This window comes from Myiozetetes cayanensis, unplaced genomic scaffold (assembly GCF_022539395.1).
Source record: "Myiozetetes cayanensis isolate MyiCay16 unplaced genomic scaffold, myiCay2020 scf4, whole genome shotgun sequence".
In the NCBI taxonomy this organism is placed as follows: Eukaryota; Metazoa; Chordata; class Aves; order Passeriformes; family Tyrannidae; genus Myiozetetes; species Myiozetetes cayanensis.
The window spans coordinates 72382879-72404119 of NW_026087631.1; the positions used below are offsets into that span (position 1 = coordinate 72382879).

The 21241-nt window shown below is 47.5% G+C and overlaps 2 protein-coding genes across 6 annotated transcripts in view; one reads left to right on the forward strand and one right to left on the reverse strand.

Annotated features, from left to right (window-relative positions):
* Positions 1-12852, reverse strand: part of WDR7 (WD repeat domain 7) — a 38122-nt gene extending 25270 nt beyond the window's left edge. For 2 of the 5 annotated variants that reach the window (XM_050329527.1, XM_050329522.1), the window contains exons 1-14: positions 12669-12852; positions 7528-7699; positions 6916-7022; positions 6445-6523; positions 6150-6324; positions 5456-5532; positions 4549-4668; positions 4098-4243; positions 3593-3695; positions 3323-3464; positions 2664-2912; positions 1727-1947; positions 822-1017; positions 387-601 (exon numbers count right to left, since the gene is read on the reverse strand). In XM_050329527.1, the coding sequence (XP_050185484.1) occupies positions 387-601; positions 822-1017; positions 1727-1947; positions 2664-2912; positions 3323-3464; positions 3593-3695; positions 4098-4243; positions 4549-4668; positions 5456-5532; positions 6150-6324; positions 6445-6523; positions 6916-7022; positions 7528-7686 (1989 nt within the window). In that variant the 5' untranslated portion in view covers positions 7687-7699; positions 12669-12852. Of the gene's footprint in view, positions 1-386; positions 602-821; positions 1018-1726; positions 1948-2663; positions 2913-3322; positions 3465-3592; positions 3696-4097; positions 4244-4548; positions 4669-5455; positions 5533-6149; positions 6325-6444; positions 6524-6915; positions 7023-7527; positions 7700-12427; positions 12563-12668 lie in introns of those variants that run through there. The other 3 variants (XM_050329525.1, XM_050329524.1, XM_050329526.1) reach the window with 3 other exon arrangements.
* Positions 12853-13174: 322 nt separating this feature from the next.
* Positions 13175-21009, forward strand: TXNL1 (thioredoxin like 1). Its single transcript, XM_050329545.1, has 8 exons — positions 13175-13338; positions 14551-14647; positions 15105-15278; positions 15870-15992; positions 16277-16346; positions 16658-16830; positions 17333-17437; positions 19835-21009. The coding sequence occupies exons 1-8, from the start codon at positions 13241-13243 to the stop codon at positions 19862-19864; spliced, it is 870 nt and encodes a 289-aa protein (XP_050185502.1). The 5' UTR covers positions 13175-13240; the 3' UTR covers positions 19865-21009.
* Positions 21010-21241: the final 232 nt, after the last annotated feature.

Consider the following 21241-nt stretch of genomic DNA (forward strand, 5'->3'; position numbering starts at 1 on the left):
TCCAAACTCACAGAACAGCACAAGGTAAAGCTGACCGGGAGCAGCCGGGAGTGGAGCAGTGCTGCCCTCTGCTGGCCACAGCCCCGGCCTCCAGCTGTGCCAGGGGACCTTCAGGCTGGATATTGGGAACATTCCTTCATGGAAAGGGCTGTCCAGCCCTGGCACAGCTGCCCGGGGCACAGCTGGAGTCCCCAGCCCTGGGGGGATATAAAAGCTGTGTGGATGTGGCACTTGGCAATAGGGGTTAGTGGTGGGAACAATTGGACTCAGCGGTGTTGGAGTGCTTTTCCAACCTGAAAGACTCCACGATTCCAGATTCTGACAGAGACGTGCCGTGTTTTATTCCTTTATAGAAACAGATGCTCCAGGTGCTGCCCCCCACTGACCTTATCCGAGGCCTCAGAAGCCAGCAGGTTGGTGGCCAGGGTCTGGAGCTTCTGGTGGGCCACGTTCTTGAGGGCGGCCAGGCTGCGGCGCGTCATGGCCTGCTTCAGGTTCACGGCCGGGTGGCTCAGCGCGTCCACGGCGGCGGGCACGGCCTCGTCACACGCGTTCAGGATCTCCACTGCCGTGATGCCCATCACACACCTGTCCAGGGCACCTGCGAGGTGTGGGAGAGCCTGAGTTCCCATGGAAACAACTCGGAATGCCCCACATACCACAGGGTGAAAACGCCTCCCCGCAGCACCGGCTGCACCACGTAAAACCCTTCGTGTGTTATCGCCCGGCTTTAACTCCCCCCTCAGACAACTTCCACGGGACTGTCAGCAAAGTGATATTTACATGTACTAGAAACTGATTATTAGCATCTGTGAGCTCACCAGTGTCCATCTGCCAGACGTACACGGAGCCATCCGAGCACCCCACCACCAGGTAGTCGTCGGAAGGCCTCCACTTGATGACCTGGATGGGGAAGAGGTGGCGGGATGCCAGCATGATGCACTTCTTCTCCCTCAGGCTCAGCAGGCCCACCGAGTGGTCACTGGCAACGGAGCAAATGCAGTGCTGCACTCTGGCCTAATTAAAAAACAACCACCAAAAAGAGAACAATCTTAATCAGAATGCGGAGAGTTTCTATTACAAACCTTTTCCCCATTAGACAAAGCAGGGTGACCAAAAACCTATTTTATAAACAACAACAGGCACCTCAGCCTCAAGTGACACTCACTGGAAACAGAACTGCCTGAGCAGAAATTACATTTAATCCATCCTCATGCACACCATGAAGAGCAAACAGGAATAAACCATATTTTATCGAACAAAAATCAGAGAAAAGATGGTTTCCATGCAATTATTGTCATTTTGTTCATTAAAATTGTACTTACTCAGCCATGTTATATGAGGCCAAATTGCCTTTAAAATTTATTCTTAGCAAGTTCAATAAACCCCCTCTTTTAAATCCTTTATATAATTAAAACATGAGAAGAACAAAACCACGATTAAGAGAACTAAGGTCTTTTTAAGACAACATAGTAATGTATAACAATAAGATAACATATAATGATGTATAATGCATGTAATTGTATGTATATAACATACACAATATATACAGTATATTCTATATATAGTACTAAATGACGTCCATACCTATATACTATATATAATACTATATGACATAACATACATAATAAAATATCTGACGTGTATTATACATGTTATTATCAGTATTACTATCGTAATTATGATAGTATCATAATAGATAACAATTAAGCCCCTACACACTCACACTGCAGTTCTCTGGGGGCACGAGCAGCTGGGTGATCTCTCCGCCGTGGACACAGAAGATGTGCTTCATCTCTCCCGAGAAGATATCCCAGATGATGACGGAGAAGTCCACCCCTCCCGAGATCAGGTACCGCTGGTCGTAGCGGGAGGAGACCTGGTGAGGGTACAGCAAACACGTGATTTTGTTCCGGTGGCCTCGCAGCGTCCGGTGGGGCGGCCAACCTGGGATTGGGGTGAGAGGAGCGAAGGGAGAAAAAAAGGGAGAAAAACCAGATTTCAGCAGAACAGTCAGCAATCCAAGATGCTGCTCTTGATTAGAAAAAAACAGACTCACTGCAATTCATATTCTTAGAGAATTAACCCTATTTTTAATATTAGTATTTTTTTACATTGAGAAAAAATCATTTTGGTATAAAGTTATATAAATTAAATCAGTTCTCTAAAGGAACCAGGGCAGCCCACAGCCTTGTACAAAACGGACAAGCTCTGAGGTGCATTTCCAAATATTTACGCTTTATGTACCAGCACTGGGAAGAATCAGCCCCCAAATATTTGTTCTGCAACTCTGATCACAGTTACAACGTTATACCCAAATATCCAAGGGCAGCCCAAATACAACTCTTGGATACAGAGGAATCTGGGTGGATGAACTATTTTCCCAAGGGGACTCCCACTGGTACACCAATAGCCAGCGCCACGAACAATCCTGGAGGAGACACATGTCCCCTGCCACATCTTTGCTGCTGCATCTCAGAAACACCCAGGGGAAACATCCAAGGCTTTCCAGCAGACCTTGGCCGGGTAACAACTCCACTGTCACCGCCCGGGGTCCTCACCGTGCAACAGAACATCACAGGATTTAGAGGATTTGCACCCATAAAACAGCTTCCTGCTCACTCAGCCAAAGGATCTGCAGCCTGGCCCAGCGGTGGCCGTACCTCTGCGCAGCATGTGCTCCCCCTGCAGCAGCTGGACGATGGCGGTCTGCGTGGCCGGCACGATGACGATGCTGCCGTCCTCGCGGCCGCACACCAGCCGCCCGTGCGCCGGGATGTACACGCTGGCCGTCACCCGCAGGGGCTCGCTCACGTTGGGGATGATGCTCAGCTGGTCGATGATGCCGGCGGGACGAGGGCTGAGCTTGTCAAAAGCTTCCTGCAGGGATACGGAGGTGGTTGTTTGCAGGCCTGTTAAAAAGGAGGGAAAGAAGAAGGAAGGGGTGAGGTGGGAGGAGGATTTGAGTAGCCTGGGCTAATGGGAGACATCCCTGCCCGTGGATCTGGATGACCTTTGAGCTCCCTTCCAACCCAAACCACTCCTTGGTTCTACACTGGAAATTAATGTACTGACTACAAGAACAGTGCTAATTAAGATTTTGACCATTTATGAAAAATTGTAACTCTTACATAAATAAAGCAAATTAAGATTTCTATCAGGCATTATCAAATTATCTTACTATAATCCTTACAGGAAGGTAACAAATAAAGCCCAACTTCACGGATGTCTGAGAGAACCAGCAGGGCTTTATGCAGCAAAAGCACACCTAAAACACAGATGCCTGTTAAAAGATCTGCCAACAAGGCTGGTGATCTGGTACCTCTTGCACTCTCTTGCTGTTCAAGGGTGTCGGGCACACTCCAAATGCACAGTCTCCCCGAGGAGTCTCCTTGGATCAGCAGCTTGTAGGAAAGCTCTCCTTGTGCACAGAAGAACCGAGTAACTGGAGGACATATCAGGAGCTGTAAAAAAAAAAAAAAATCAACAACTTCAGGCCATGAGCTCACCTCCACATTTCTCACTGTGCCTTTTAAAAGCAGGACAGAAATTACTGCAGTCCACGAGAAAAACTCCAAAGAAACAGAGGTACCTGTTTGTCTGCTCTGTCCAACACGCTGTACAGTAACGGTGGAATCAAGTTTTCCACTGCTTTCCCCACATCTCTGCGGAACGAGTCGCTGGCTGGGAGGCAGCTGGGTGTAAGGACAAGGAGAAAGGAGTAAAATTCCTTGCATTTACAGAGTGATTACTACCTTAGTACATGGATGTTGCTCCCATCCTCATGCTGTGATCACCAGAGGGCGAGGAAGGAGTTCCCACCAGATTTACATTCAATATTCAATATAAAACTGTCTCTTTAGCCAGAACAAAGATGTTTGCATATCATAAAGATGTCAGAAGAAAAGGTTTTGATTTTACTTGTCATTCTACACTTGTTTAACCTCTCTGATGCTCAGTTTTAAATTTATGTCATAGTTTTATATTTATGTGCGTATTTTCAGCTGTTTGCACTTTCCCTTACTGGGCCAGTATTTCAACATTTCTTCAGGTTTTACCTCAAGACTAAATAAATGGAGTATTTAATTTTTGGCTACCTGGCTGGTAATTTATAGATAAAACTTTGTCCATCCTCTGTCCACACAATCACTTTATCAGCTGCCACAAAGTCCCCACCAGTCCAGGTCTGATCGTTTTCACTGGGGACTGAACATAAGAGGGAATAATCCCCAGCATCAAAAACCTGAGAAGAAACACAAAAGTGGTGTCATGAATCTATTGCAGATTAAAATGCCCACACAGCAGCTAATTTTGGGTTTAATATCACAGAATCATGGATGGAATGGTTTGGGCTGGAAGGGATCTTAAAGATCCTCTAGTGGGCAGAGATTTAGATTAAATATATATTAATATATTAATAAGATATACATGAAACTTATAAATAGAATCCCACTGAAAGGACTTGGAGCATCTTGATGTAAATGTTGCAGTGCAATTGAAATGAAATGAGGTTCCAGGGTGAGAAGGCCCCAGGGGTTGCTGCCTTACCCTCCAGTACTTGGAGCACACGACCAACAGCGAGCGCTGGGTGAACGCACAGAAGGAAATGCTCTGACAGTTCTGGCAGTAAATGGGCTTGGACTCTTCCTCGAACACTGGCGTGGTATCCTGAAAGCAACCAAAACCAACATCAAATTCATTCTTTTCCTGCTCAGATTGAAGTCAGGACCACGCCAGACACCACGGAATAGGGGCTACATTATTTCAAAAGGTGCCACACGGCCGATTTCTAAGGGAAATCCAAACACCTGGAGTGGTTCTGATTCCATTATTCCTCATAAGAAGATCTGCAGGAGCACGTGGTGTCCTCTTTGGGCACTTAAGTCTCCCCAGTTCCCCAGCAGGACAGATTAGTGGTGCTGATTTAGTCAGTGAATCACCTTGCAGACAGGTAGGAAACAGGAATGAAGCAGATTCCACTGCCATTTCATTGCATTATTTAAGTTCATTTTTCTCTAATTGCTAAACATCTTTTGCAAGGTGTTTCGGTGAGGAGTTAATTTACCAGAGGTCTGAGACGTGCAGTAAATCTCTCAGACTTATTCACTAGTACACAGGAAATGCCCGATAACAGGGAGCTGGAGACAGTCCTGAAAAATGAATATTCCTAAAACCTGTATCCTCTGCTCAGCAAATATGAACCCAAATCATTAAATGGTACAAATAAAAGCAGATTTGGAAAAACTGGAGATTATCCTATTCTAAATTTTGAAATCGGTTCTCTCGGAAGGATCCGGAGTTCTACGAGGAACTTGGATCAGTAAAGCAAAATTCTGGATGTTGATTTTCAGCTGGCAAAGAGGAAGAGGAATATTCTCAGAAAGAACAGGAAACCACAGGAATAAAATCCTCCATCCCTACAGGAAATACCATTAATCCAGCAGCCTCTGTGTACCTGGAGACGACTGACTTCCGAGGTGATTATCCAGACTTTCAGGATGCCAGTCACGGAAACTGCCACCACCGTGTCCTCTGGGAAACACAGAAATGAGGATGAGATCACAAGGACTTCTTCACTTGTGTATATCTGAGTATACAAATACATAAATTATGGATACATAAATTAAGGATAAACTAAAACTAATCACAAAACCACTCCTGGAGTGTTTGCTTCCAAACAGAATGTTTATTTGTGAAGATGATTATTACAAAACAAGGAATAAGTGAAAGGTGTTATCAGGAAACACTTGATACCACAGCTCACTTCCAGATGTTCCAGCAATTTATGCGTTTTGGGGACAGCAACTGAGCTTTCCCTCCCTGGGATTTTGGGAACATGCAATTTACAGCTGCTGTCAGCCTTAACTTAACCCAAGATAGAAGCCCTTCAGTCAGGATCTTCTCCTCAGTGTTCCCCAAATCTCTCAGGAATTGCAGTGTCCACAACAGACACACCTGCACGAGACACCTCTCTGCCAAAAATTACAGCCCACCAAATTAATGCCAATTAGCAGAGAGAAACAGATCTGTGCACAGGTAACACTTAAACCATGTCAACTGATCCACCCAGAACAGGTTTCCCATCCCTGGAAGTGTCCAAGGCCAGGCTGGAGCAAGCGGAAGGTGTCCCTGCAACAGGAAATAATCACCTTGTGTCCTGTTGGATCGGATGATACTCATGGAGCTGATCCAGTCAGGAGAGATCTTTGATATCAAGGAATAAAGAACCTCAAGGCTGGTTGCATCCACGACCAGAATTTCTGGATAATGTCCGTGGCATAAGAGCCTCCCTTCCCGCTGAGAGCCGACTGTAAACTGGTAGAACTGACAACACACAGAAATTACACTCCGTGTGGGCCACGGAGTCCTTCATTTTCAACCCAAACCACAATGTTATAACTGCACTGTGACACCCACAGCTCTGGAACCCTTCCCAGGACCGACCTGGATTCCCGTGTGTGCGCAGGCCAGTTTGGTGAACTCGATGCATCGCCCATCGTTCACATCCCACAGGCACATCTCCCTGAAACACGAAAGGCACCTTAAAACTACAGGGAAACCAGCCCAGGCTTCCAAGCATTTAAAAACACTTCTACACTGGGAGGACCTTAATGTGACCCTTTTATTAGTGCTTATATGAATTGCGTTTAGAGAAAGGAAACGACAACATCCCTGCCTTTGCCAGACATATTTACGTGGACATCAACTGCAAAAGAAATCCTTCCCTCTTCCACCCTCTAAACTGCTGCTCTCATTAGTAAATTAAACCACTTAAAAAATTAAATGTATTTGCTGACGAAATTTTTCTTAAGGATAAAAAAATCAAACACAGCCCCAGTGTGGAAATACAGATAATTTGGGGACAGATTTCCATTATTTGACAGTTCTGCATATCAAAACTGCTCAGAAACTCACCCACTCTCGGATGCACTCACTATATATTGTTTTTCACTGGAAGCTGAGGCCTTGGATAAACAAGTAACTGAGGCTGTATGACCAAACAGCAGAGCTCTGGGATTAATCTGGGACCAGGGAGAGAAAATGGGAAGTCAAAATAACATAGGCACCATTTGAGAAACAGAATACACATATTCCAGCTTGCTATGTCATGTATTCTATATCTATTAATTTACACACATTTAATTAGCATAGCTGTGGATATATAATCTTGAAAGAGAGTTTCTACTTAACGCTGCCATGCCAATTTGGGGGAAAAAAAAGGCAATTGGCAAACTAACGTCAATATTTATAAATCTATAAACCAACACTTACAAATATTTACAAAATTGGCTCAGTTTGAATTAAAAAAATGACAGGGAAACTATTGTTGTATACATAGGAATTACTTTAAAAAACTTCGTGCAGGGACAGCAACAAAGTTCAAGAGGCAAAATCTCTCTTTTTAACCTGCAGTGGTCACTGTGGGGTCAACCCAAGCGCTGGAGAGGGGAGGACGGGCACCCAAGGGAAGGCAGAGCGATGACACAGCACCCCTGAAGCCCCGGGGAATTCCCGAGGGAACGTTACCTGCAGGTCCGGGGCCAGGTCCCACAGGCAGATCTGCCCGTCGTGGCAGCCCGTGACGATGACGGAGGCGCCGTCCATGAGCAGCAGGGAGGACACGCAGTGCGTGGGGGCGCGGCGGCCCCACAGCACGATGGGCAGCACCAGGCTGTTCCCGGCCATCCCGCCCGTCCGCCTGCAACACAGACACCGGGGATGCCACGGGGACACCGGGGATGCCATGGGGACACCGGGAACGCCACGGGGACACCGGGAACGCCACGGGGACACCGGGAACGCCACGGGGACACCGGGGACGCCACGGGGACACCGGGAACACCATGGGGACACCGGGAACGCCATGGGGACACCGGGAACGCCATGGGGACACCGGGAACGCCATGGGGACACGGGGGACGCCATGGGGACACGGGGGACGCCATGGGGACACGGGGGACGCCATGGGGACACCGGGAACACCATGGGGACACCGGGAACACCATGGGGACACCGGGAACACCATGGGGACACCGGGAACGCCATGGGGACACCGGGAACGCCACGGGGACACCGGGAACGCCACGGGGACACCGGGGATGCCATGGGGACACCGGGAACGCCACCCACAGCCCGGCTGCACAACCACCACTCCCACCCTGCACACACAACCCCACAAAACCCACCAGAGCCGACGCCGTGGATGGGATACAACAGCAAAGGGACCCCTCAGATCCCCCTCACTTCTCCTCAGGGAGAGCCTTCACCTTCCCTCAGGGACCAAACTGCATTCCCTAAACAGTCCCATAAAAACATACACCCTCACAGATTGCATTTCTTACACGTTTGGCAAAATTGAAGGGGTTTTTTATCCCTAGAGGCCCCAGCTAGTACATCCCTGGACACACAGATAGTTCTGCCAAAATCACTCTTTTCAGAGTCATTTTGAACTAGCAAAGGTTTTAAGCCCCAGTTATTATATCCCTGATATTATTACAGCCCTGATATTACTACATCCCTGATATCATTATACTGCTGATATCACATATCTGATATTACTCTATGTCTGATAGCATTAAACGCCTGATTATACAGGTATTTACGTTGGAATATGGAATATCCCACACTAGGTGAAACCAGCCTTGTGTAACCCACTGATAACGTGGATTTTGGCCATTCTCCAGCAGGAAACAGGTACAATCCTATCTTTATGGCAACATTTGGGATCTTATAAAGATATTGACACAAAAAACACGGAGAAATTTGAACTGTCACGAGGCCAAAATTGTCTCGGTGCCTGGGAAGTGGAAAGAAAACAGAAACTCAGGTTGTGGCAATAAAACCCAGTTGGATTAGCACAAGATTTAAACCCCCAAACAACCCTGTGTTGTTGGTAGCAACACTCCCAGCTCGCCAACCACTTGCAGGTTTTCAGAACTGACATTTTCTTATCGGTGAAGAGGTTGTGTTAAATAAATAACTAAACATGCCTTCCACGCTGTCTCGTGGAGGTCCATGCTCTGAATGTCCCAGCTCACACCTGAGCAGCATCTCTGACTTAGAGGAGCATAAACAGACCAACAAAGCAGGATTCACGGAAGAAATATTTTAAAATACGTGCGTTCTCCTCGCTCTTTTCATCACAGATAAACACGGATTCTTCCAGTTTGGATTCCAACAGAAATTCCTGTCATCCCTCACCCACACCAAACCCAGAGTGCAATCTCCTCCCAGAAAGCAGTTTCTTATCCCCATGGAAATCCAACACGGTGGTGTCCGTGGAAAAAGGGGAGGGAAGGGAGAGCAGCAGGGTGATGAATAGCTAAGGATGACAAACACAGCTCCCCAGAGCCTCCCACTGCACTCCAGCGAGGGGTTAACGTGGGTCTGTTCCACAAAATCCACAGCACAAAATCAGCACGATCACATAGAATGACACTTCAGAATAAGGCAGCTCATTTCTTGCAGCCCACTGGACTATATTAATTAAAAATTATTTAATTAAGAGCTTTAATTTAATAAAATTATAAATAAAGACCACAAATCAAGAATGTAATCTATTGCAACCTGCTACACTGCAAACCCCACCTGTCCATGCAGTGTTAATTGTTATGCAATGCTGGATCAATTGTTCTGTCTGGACAACCACAACAGAGGAAAATGAATTAATTAAAAATTTTAAAGAATACAGCGACATACATAGAGCCACGATTAAAACCCCCCTTGATTTACAGTGAAATAATCACAAAAATGGAATAAAACCAGAAATAAAGTGTCCAGATGCAATAGAATAAAATGTAACTATCAACAACCAGAACTAAACCACCCAAAGCAAACAAAAATATCCATTTAACTCTTAGCACCCAATTCTGGCGAGGAAATGGCCCATGAATGACTAAAGTTGAGCTGAGAAATGCCAATTAGCAACAGAAGAGTGTCTTCCCATTCCTCCCTCGTCCGACTGCTCCAGGTTCAGGGACCGAGTCCCGCTATTCCCACGTCACCTGGTTGCTAAAAACACTCCCCTAGAGGGGCACAAAACTGATCCTTGAAATTCTGCACCGAGAGCTCTCCCCAACTCCTTACGAACACCTCAGAACCCACACCACTCGGAACGAACGGCATTTCCCGAAGGAACGTCTCAGGTATCGCGACCTGCGAGAGCACCGGCACACAACTAACCCGGCACACAACCCGGCACACGACTAACCCGTGCCAGGGTTTCCATGCACAGAAAACACAATCCAACCCCCGACATCCCCAGGATATTTCAACTCAGGGCTTTGGGAGACAGAGGAAAAAGAAGAACTACCTCTTCCCTTCTCCTGTTTGCCTATGGTGCCGCCAGGCTTTCAGAAAGAACTTCCTTTTGAGGAAATACCACATCTTAATTCCCAAAGAATTCAGAGCACAGAGCTCGGCCCCGGCAAACGCGACTGCAGCCCCTGCGAGCACCGAAACGCCCCTTTTGTCTGAAGCAGATCAATATCTGCCCTTTTCACATCAGTGATGACAAACTACGGGAGCAAATCAAGCCTGTCCTGCTGCCAGATGGGCCAAAAAGCAGCCAGGGAGTCATTCCACATGAGCTGCCACAGCCCAGCTATTTATAACTCCCGAAAGCAGCGGATTTCTGCAGGAAAGGGAACTCTCAAGTGGAAAATGGAGCGACCACAAGCAAAGTTCTTCCTGTTTATACTTCTCGGTCTCCACTGGGTTGGTAAATTTATCTCTGTCGTTTCCACGAGTGCCAGAATTTCAGTTTTCTTCCCCAACATACAATGAAACAAGGAGTTGCTGTTATTTTACACATGTATGCTATTTAATGTGTTCATCTGATAGAATAACCTGGTGACTCTCTGAACTGCTCTGTTTAAGGTTGGGATTTAGGCAGACTTAATAGTCTGGGATCAGTCCCTATTTGAGTAAAGCCATTAAACTGATTTTTTAAGTGCAAGATATTAAATGCTGAATCCAAGACTCACCTAAACACCTTTATCAAGCCAAGTTGCTTACACTGAAACCCATAATAATGATTTTTACAGCCAGAAAATCCCCCAAACAGAATAAATCTATGGGAGGAAGAGGTGAAACATAAGTAAATCCACCACTGTCACACCAGAGCAGGGCAACAGCAAGAGCTGCTCTTCCCAAACACTTTTATTGCCATTAAATAAGGAATTAACATTAGGAAAAAATAATGCAAAATAGCATTAAATAATATAAACCAGTTATGAATGGGCTGTTTACACATTTTCTAAAAATCTGATTATTCTAACTTTAATTACAAATTATACTTTCTATTTATTACTCGGGCACAGAGAAAAAGGACTAAGGGGGGAAGACAATTAAAACACTGCTCTGGCTATGCAGTAGGTTTCAAAGCAAGGCAGAGGATGAGATAATAATAATCTAGGACTCCAAACTACAGTTAATTGACCCCTTGGAAGCCGCTCCCAGGTTCTCCTGGTGCCTCACGTGCTGACACACCAAACCAGTCCAGAAGGACAGTTATCCCCAGCAGCTGCATAACCCTAAATCCTACCCTGGGTGCCAACAGGGCTGGTACAGGAAGGGCAATAAAACAGAGAGGCTGCGAGGCCACAACAAACCAGCACTAAAGGGAATTTCAGCCCCCACGGAGCATTAACTCCGTGTGAGCAGCCTCTCCTCAGGCCATGCTCCACTAACAGGGGCACAGACCCCATCCACGATGAACCTGGGGCTTGTTTTGGGGTGACACTTGCTGAAATCCGGAGTCCAATCCTGCCCCTGTAATGGGGCTGCTCCCTGGGGCTATGGGCACCTGGAGAACTGTATCCCTGGAGAACTGGGCACCTGGATACCTGTGTCCCTGGAGAACCGTGTCCCCGGGCACCTGGACGCTTGGATACCCAGGTCCCTGGGCACTCAGGCACCCGGATACCCGGGGCTCTGGGCATCCGAGCACCTGGGTCCTGCATTGCCCAGGCACCTGGACACCTGGACACCCGAGTCTCCGTGTCCACGGACACCTGCACACCCGAGTCTCCGTGTCCCCGGACACCTGGATACCTGGACACCCGAGTCTCCGTGTTCCTGGGCTCCCGTGCACGCCGTTCCCGGTATCCCCGCGCTCCGGCACCGCCCGGTGCCGCAGAACCCCCGGCCCCCACAGGCTCCGCGCCGGGGGCTGGCCCGGCCCCTCCCGGTGTAGCTGCCTCGTTCTCCCGGCCCGGCCCGCTCCGTGCCCCGCTGTCCCGCTCTCACTGGCCCGGCCCGCTCCGTGCCCCGCTCTCACCGGCCCCCGTTCCGTGCCCCGCTCTCACCGGCCCCCGCTCCGTGCCTGCCACGCTCTCACCGGCCCGGCCCGCTCCGTGCCCCGCTCTCACCGGCTCCCGTTCCGTGCCCCGCTCTCACCGGCCCCCGCTCCGTGCCCCGCTCTCACCGGCCCCCGTTCCGAGTCCCGCTCTCACCGCTCCCGCTCCGTGCCCCGCTCTCACCGCTCCCGTTCCGAGTCCCGCTGGCCCGGCCCGGAGCCGCGGCCCCGGCCGGCTCACACCGCCGGCTCTTACGGCACTGCCGCAAAGCGCGGCCGCCGCGCCTCACGGCAGCCCGGTCACCGCGGGAACGGCCGGCCCGCGCTCGGCGCTCTCAGGGAGACGGGAATTACTGACTTAATTACTTACTTAACTAACGGTTACTGAAGGGCCTTAGAGTTGTAAGAGCTGGGAGCAGGGCTCGTCGTTTTCAGCAGGAAAAGTGCCGTTATGAGACATCCCGAAGTGACACTTACATGTTATCAGGTAAATAATAACGTTATTATGCCTGTATTAAAAACCCCACTATCAGAACACTTAAAAAAAAAAAGAATTACGTAATTTCCGCCTACAAAAGAGCAGCGTCACTCCGGAACGTCACAAAGAAAAAAAAAAGTAGCGAATAGCAAACTACGACAATTTATATGTCGGCAGAGCTCCCCGCCCACAGCTCCCGCTCTGCCCGCACCCAAAATGGCCGAAGGGCCTTCGCGCCCCTACCCAAAATGGCGGCCGGCAGCTCCGCCCTCCCCTCGGTGCCCTGCCCAAGATGGCGGCGCCGCCGCCCCGGTCCCCCAAGATGGCGGCGGAGGGCGGCGGCCGGGCGGAGCGGCCGCGCCTGCGCCCGTGGCCGTGGCCGTGCGAGCCCCGCGCCAGCGGTGCATGCCGGGCGCCCTGCCCGCCGTGACGCTGCACATCGCACCGGCGCCGCCAGCCGCGCCATGGCGGGCGTCAAGGTGATCGCCAACGACACCGAGTTCCAGCCCGAGCTGAGCGCCGCCGGCTCCCGCCTGGCCGTGGTGAAGTTCACCATGAGGGGGTGAGTGAGGGGGCCCCGCGCTGCCGCCTCAGCCGCCCGGCGCGCACCCGCGCTCCGCTGTGCCCGTGTTTGCGTTATTTATTCCTGGCCCGGTTGGGCTTTTCGCGGCGCTCTGTGACACAGATGCGGGTGTAGGCGCAGCATCAGCGCCGTGGTTCTATTCCTGCGGTACAGCCTCCTCTTCCCGCCCAGCCCGCTCCCCTGCCCCTGCCAGCCCTCGGATCCGGGTCCAAAACCCCGATCCGGGTCAGGGGGCTGCACAGACCACAATAAAACATCCCAAACTTCTCCAAACATCTGCCCTCGCAAAACTTCGCCCTATCCTCGCGCTGTTTGCCGAGGAAAGGTAGATGCTCTTTCCCTCCTCAGCAGGGGTTTGAGGTACAGCTGCGGTGAGGTCTGGACGAATTCGTGACCAGAGAAACCTCAGCGATTGAATTATTCACATTAATCTACGAATAGTGATGATCTCAGGGGGTTTGGGGCTTCAGAGTGCACCTCGTTATTGTCTGGTTGCTGCTGCTGAATTCGGTTTTTTGTTTTAGCTAATTTTCTACTTTTGAGCGGTTTTGCTTTTAATGTCTTCTTTCCCTGTGAGAATATCTCTCTGCAGGAATAGCTGCAGCTGGACACTTCCTACATTTTTGCCGGCACAGAATAATTAAAACTGACATATTTTCAGCCAAGGTGATGGAGTTAAATGAGCAGAAAACAGGGCCATATTAATAACAATGTAACCAGTTATTCCCATAAATGAATATGGGGATAACCAGTTACAGGTATAAATGAGATTTATTGTTGTAAGCATTTCACGATCCCTGAAACTTTGATACATTATCACCATTAAATATTTAAGTCATATGTAAATGCTATTTTTCCATGGGAATTGATGTGGAGCAATGATACAATTTTTCTAATAATAGTGGTTTTTTCTGCTTTTACCATCCTTTATATCACTTTATTGAGCAGTTGAAAATGCTGCAGTTAAGTTGCAGATATGAGTTAGTATTAATTAATAGGTGAAGCCGCTCACGTGACATGGAAGCTGGGAATTAACTCCTCATCCTTAATTGTATCACCAGCTGGCAGCCAGGTAGAGGGGTTATTTTTGCACCAGGATATCGGGAAGAGCGGGAATGTGCTGATTCCGTTTGGGGCAGGCATTTAAAAAGAAAATTAAAGTGGAATTAAAGGGAAGTATTTTTTTCACAGATGTGGCCCTTGCTTAAGGATAGCTCCAGCCTTCAATGCCCTGAGTAACAAATACCCCCAGGCCACGTTTTTGGAAGTGGATGTGCATCAATGCCAGGTTGGTATGAAAAAAAAACACTTTTAGCTGGAAGAGAGAGAGCAGAGAATGGGGAGTTTGAAGGCAACATCAGACCCTTCAGACTTGATGCTAAGAGGGGTGTCCTGAGGCTGTTGACATGTTTGGGGCATCACAAATAACCATACTATGAAATTCAATGTTTAGCCAAGTTTTCTGGCAGTGCCCACTGTGCTGCCCTTTGCTTAAGCAGCGTGCTGAGAGGTTATTAAGTATTATTAAGTATTATTAAGATCATACTTTACATATAGAATCTGGTGTCAGTGTGAGTTAAAAAGAGTCCTTCCAGCTGACTACTGGTGTAATTATCGTGGGGAAAAAGCAGAAATGCAATAAATCAATGTTACTGGTGGGACCAGTGAGACAGTGGCGAAGGTGAGCTGGTGATTGACTTAAGGGTCAGTCAGACAATTAACGGGGACTGGTTTCTGCCTCCCAGGGCACAGCTGCCACCAACAACATCTCCGCAACCCCCACGTTCCTGTTCTTCCGGAACAAGGTGCGGATCGACCAGTATCAGGGAGCAGATGCCGTGGGCTTGGAGGACAAAATCAAACAGCACCTGGAGAACGACCCTGGGAACAGCGAGGACACAGACATCCCCAAAGGATACGTGAGTGTCTCCCAGGAGTTTTGTTGGAATGCCTGGATTCTAAAAAGTCTTTGTTTTTTAAGCACCCTCCAAACCAAATAATAGGGTTTTAGGCAAAGCTGCCTCAGAAAATCACTTATGTGGACTTCCTTTTCCAGAAAAAAATTAAATATTGACATGCACGCATTTAATAAGCATGAAAATTCTCCTTAGTCATTAAAATAATTAATTTTATGTTTATCACAAATAATTACATTATTGATAGTTAAGCAATACTCCCCCCTTTTAAGTGGCTTGGAGCACGGAGAGCTGGGAACATAAGACTAAACTGGGATGGATTTTCATTAAATTGATTCTAACTCCAGGCCGATGCCTGTGTGTGCCTTGTGCTCTTGTTCAGCACAAATACATTTGGAAGTTCTCCCTGTGGCAAGTTCCTGGTTCTTGGGATGGTAGGTGGCTCCAGGGATGCAGGATTTAAGGGATGACTCCCACCAGTAATCCCCGTGTTGTGTTTGTGCAACCCCTGCGCCGTGTGGGACTTTCGTGCGGGGGCTGAGCAGCTTCTGGAGCCCCTGGCCCGCTGTCAGCACGCTTTGCCTGTGTTCCCAGATGGATTTGCTGCCGTTCATCAACAAGGCCGGGTGCGAGTGTCTCAACGAGAGCGACGAGCACGGCTTCGAGAACTGCCTGCGTAAAGACCCCTCCTACCTGGAGTCCGACTGCGACGAGCAGGTGCGGCACGGGGGCACACCAGGGCAACGGGGCACGGGGGTTATCCTGGCATTGCGGGGGCGTGCAAAAAACCCGGGATGCAGAGCTCATTGCAGCTTCGCACACTGCCAGAATCCCGGTCGGAAAAGCGCTGGCTGGTATTTAAAGCGTGTGGGTAGAGGGAGGTGACCACATGGTTTTACTGCAGAGCTCCCTTATCCCTATTTCTTGTGCTAAGTAAGTTGGTGTTTAGGTGAAGAAAACAGTGTTTAATACAGGGTTTTTTGGTTTGTTTCCCTCCACAGCTGCTTATCACTGTCGCTTTTAGTCAGCCTGTCAAGCTTTACTCGATGAAACTTCAGGGGCCAGACAATGGTGAGTGAAGGGTCTGGGAGTTGGATGTGGGACAAATATAAGGAATTGTTATACTTTTATGTGCAAGCATAATTACTATCGTTTTATACACAAATATAAGTATTTTGAACGTTTGATACACAAATATTAGTGTTCGATGCACTGCAAAGAGACTTGTGGATTTAACTCGAGGATTAAGGTGAGAGCAACTGAAAGATGAACCTTTTTTATAGTCACTCACTTTACGTTATGAAATCACGTCAAATTCATAATTAGGTGTAGTTTTGGGATATGATATCCAAATGGAATCCCACCGCTCTCTTTTAACCCAGGGCAAGGGCCAAAATACATCAAAATCTTCATCAACCTGCCGCGCTCGATGGACTTCGAGGAGGCGGAACGCAGCGAACCCACCCAGGCCCTGGAGCTGGGCCCGGAGGACATCAAGGAGGATGGGATCATCCAGCTCCGCTACGTCAAATTCCAGAATGTCAACAGTGTCACTGTGAGTCCCCTTCTCCGAGGGCTGAGCACAGGCTGGAAACCACGGCCTTCTGCACCCTGGAGGGGGAAATCCCCCCGAGTAACTCAGGGGCTGCCCAAACAGCGTGACATGGATGTTCATTCCAGTGAATACTGGAAAGGGTTGGACTTGATGATCTCAGAGGTCCATTCCAACCCATCTGATTCAATGACTCTATTCTACTGAGCTGGGACTTCTCAGAATCCAGTTTTGCTTCCTCATTGTGGCCTCAGGGTGGGGAAGTGGAAGCTGGGAAAATCCCAGCTGGGTGGGGTTTTGACAAACTACCAGGAAGACATGAGCATTCTATATATAACTATTTAAATTAGGAGGCCAGGAGCTCATCTAAGTGTTAGAGACCTTTATAATTGGGGAAAAAAGTGTTAATTCGGTTAATTTTCTCAAGCACCTCATGTTTTATATATTAAGTGAGGGATGGAGAGTTTAACTCCCTTTTTTTTTTGGCTCTTTCTTTCCTGTTCAGTTGTTTGTCCAGTCCAATCATGGTGATGAAGAGACAACACGAATCACATATTTCACATTTATTGGCACTCCAGTGCAAGCCACGAACATGAACGACTTCAAACGAGTAAGCCCTATTCTTAAACCCACTTCTTACAAGGTTTTGGTCATTCACTTTGTAAGAATCAGTGGTAAGAATGTAAAGGTGAAAATTTGAGGGGCTGGCAAGGTCTAAACACCAACAGCAATATCATTTTTTAACAGCTGAGATTTATATCTTGGTTTTGGGACTCCCTTTTTTGAACCTTTAACATAAAAGGTCTTATTTTAAAATAAACTGCTTTAAAAATTAGCAGCCTTCGAAAAATGCTGCTGCAAACTCCTGTGGAGGTGACAATAACACTGAGAGCACCACAACTGATGTTACAAATAAACTTTAATTTCAGAAGGTTAAAGCACTAACACCAACGTGGCACCCACTGAATTTATAACAGCAAAATTTGACCTTAACATAAAACTGGATTTCTTTGCAGGTAATAAATAGGTTTAACAGGCTTTGCTCCCTTTCACTGCAACTCAGAGTCATTAAAAAGTTGTTCTAATGAACTAAAATTCACTTAATCCAGATTGCAGGCCTTCCTCATTCTTCCCAAGCTCCAAACCTGGGAGTTGCTTTGTTGGTTTCTGTGGCTTTTGAAACTGGAAAGGAGAACATGTCTGTGGACATGTACAATTCCAGTACTCCTGGAATTGTGCTGGGCAGGTCAGGATGGGAAAGGAGTGCTCACAAATAGAGGAGCAGGGCTGGATTACGAACTGGCTGATCTGTCCCACTCAGATCCTCATCAACACTGCATATAACAGTCCTGTTTTCCTTCCTGAACATGGAGTCTGGGGAGGAGGGAAGTCTTTTAGAGCGATGGAAAATAGGGACACCAGGGAGGAAGGTGCTGCTTAGGCCCATGGAGAGTAGTGGGAAGAGCCACAGATAAATACTGACAGGGTGGGGGATATGTTTTGTCCCCTCTGGAGTAAATTCCGTGGTTCTCCTCAGACCTGCCTGTTTGCACTACACGTTTTTACACCTTTTGCTGCTGCTTTGGTTCTTGTAACGCTCCTTCTGTTTGTTTTCCAGCTTAACTCCCCATTCCCAAAGAACTAAAAGGGCAGAAGAAATTAAAAAGTAATAATGGGATTGGTGTGGCCGCGCACTCCTTCCCTGCCTCCCTCTGCTCAGCTCCCGCCCTTCCCACAATCCCAGCACCTTCTCCACCTCCCACCTCACCAGCTCAGCTTCCCCCTCCTCTCCCTGCTCCAAATCATTCCTTAAACACTTCACTTGTGCAGATTCTGCCCTGGTTTTACCCTGAACTTGACATTTTAAGGTCACACCAAAGAGTCCTTGCCCAGAATTTTGTGGGGCTGGTGGAGACGCTCTGCCAGGGCTCCTTTGTAATATCTTAATGGAAAGCAAGGCAAATGGAATTAAACCCACCTACCTGTGGGTCTAATGAACATTTCATGTGGGATTGTGGGGTGGGATGGGCAGAAAACAGGTGGGGTTTGAGCTGAGATGCCAAAATATCCATATCCATGTGCTGGGTTTTCCAGATAATTCACATGGGCCACTTGTCCCTCTCTGACTCCGACTGGTATCGAACATTTTTGTTGGTATTCCATACTTCCTAACACCTAATCCTTAATCTTTTAACTCTGGTTTTCCTTTTTCTTTTCCTGATTTCTTTGCCTAATCTGTGTGTGGACACAGTTTGGAAGCACAGCAGGGATAAATTTTGCTCCATGATAAGTTTAACTGTATTGTTTTAACTGGATTAATTGACTTTATCTGATTTTGTTCTTCTTCCCTCACATTGCCAGGTTGGAATATTCCCGCCTTTGAGCATTAGGTTGAATTTCCAGTTGGAAATGCTCCTGATTAGGGATTCCTTGAGGTGAAAATGGGAGAGAATTCCTCCCTGTCACAGTTTGACAAGGAATTAAAAAGGGGAAGGAGGAGGAAAAATGCTTCCAGTGGGTCCAAGGATTCAGGGCTGAGGGGGTTGGGGTTTTTTTGGAATACCTGTGAATTCCTGGATTGTTGTACAGGTTTGAGCTACATTACAAGGTCAGTATTTTCGGGGAAGCCCATGGAAAGGATGCCAAGGAAAGGAGCAGCCTCAAATTGAGCATCCAGGGTTTTTTTTTCCCCACTTGAATATTTGATGGAGTGTGTTAAGGTTTAATGCTTGACATGTAACCTGGATTTTGGAGTGTTCTCTCGCAGTTCCCATCTCCTAACGCCTCCCAAAATAGCCTTGCTGTGTTCAACACTAAACAGAAGGGTTTGTGTGTGTTCTCCATCCCTCCTAAGCCCGGGAAGGATTCCCATCCCTCTGGGTGCTCCCATAACGCACGCTCCTGGATTCACTCCCTGGGGATTGAGTTGCACTTGGATTTACCCGAACCAAAAAAGTCCTGCCCAGGGGGTACGAAACATTATTCCTATTTTTTTCCCCTCTTCCAGGTAGTTGGCAAAAAAGGAGAGAGCCACTAGGAAGCAAAGCCACTGGAAGGCCTTATCCCAGTCCGAGATTCCCCCTTTCCTCTCTGACTCCTGGATAATTGCTTGACCATAACCAGAGACTGTCCGTTTGATTTACTGCCATTTCCAATAAATCATTGCTTTGAGCTGGAGTGTGTTTCTGGTGTCCTCCTCCTCCATGGATTTGTAGATAAAATTCCTGATTTGGGCCATGCTGAATTTTGTTATTCCAACAGTTGTGGCTCTTTTATTCCATTGGAACCTCCTGACTCCAGTGAAAAGCTCCACAGAAAATGCTTGCTCAGAGTTTCTAATGTCAAACACAAGAAATCTGAGTTACTTTGGATCCTTATTGCCACAAAATACAGCTAATTCTTGGATAGGAGGAACTTCACCTGTTTAATTCCCATTTCCCTCCCAAATCAGAGCAGAGGAAGCAGATATAAAATCTTGACTTCGAAGAAATTCCTGAGTCTTCCAAACTGGTTTTTTAAATATTATTAGAAATGCCTGCCCTTGTTTCCCGAGCAGGCTGGGATTTAGATGTTGTTCCTGATTTATTTTATTGGATGTTTTCCTTCTCTCTGGATCTCAGTATGGAAATATTTATTACAAATATTAATTTTCCATCTTAATTGGAATTTTTATACTACTTAGGGCATACTTCCAAGAAAACTTACTAAATTAATGTTAATAAATCAGGCATTGATCAGCACCATATCCATAGAATTCTCTGAATTCCCAAGAAAACTTACAAAGAGTTTAATTGCCATAATTAATCTCTTTGTTCAGTTAAATCTACTGCATTTTTAATTACACAAATCCCATTAAAACTTAAATCCTGGCCTAATTGCTGTTCCTTGGACACAGTGGGGTGGTTCTTCTGCCTTGGCACGTTTGGATGTTCATCCCAAGTGAATTTCCTGCTAAAATAGAAATTTTTTTTTTTCCCAAAGAAAACCGGGAATTCTCTAGAAAATGGAATTTTCTGAGGGGCACTGTTTTGTTTTCACTCTCACTGCATATTCCAGGATCCTCATGGAGCCGTGTTAGTCAATGGCACACGATGACAGCTTGACTCCTCATTCCTTACTCCTTTGTTTCGAGGGATGTAAGACGTGGAACTGTAAATAGAAATAAACCATTTTTAATACGAATACCTTCCCGTTCCTGACTCTGTGCACTCCTCCCCTCCGGATTCTCGGGGAAAGGCCTCGGTACGGGATGTCCTCGCTCGCTCCCGCCTGAGTTCTGTGCCGGGTGCAGTGACTGTGGTGGTGTAAAGCTGAGCGAAACGTGGAATGTTTGTTATTTCCAGCGCCTCCCTGCCCTGCCGCCGCCGTGCTCGTGGATTTCCTGGACGGCTCGGCTGGGCTCGTGTCCTGCCTG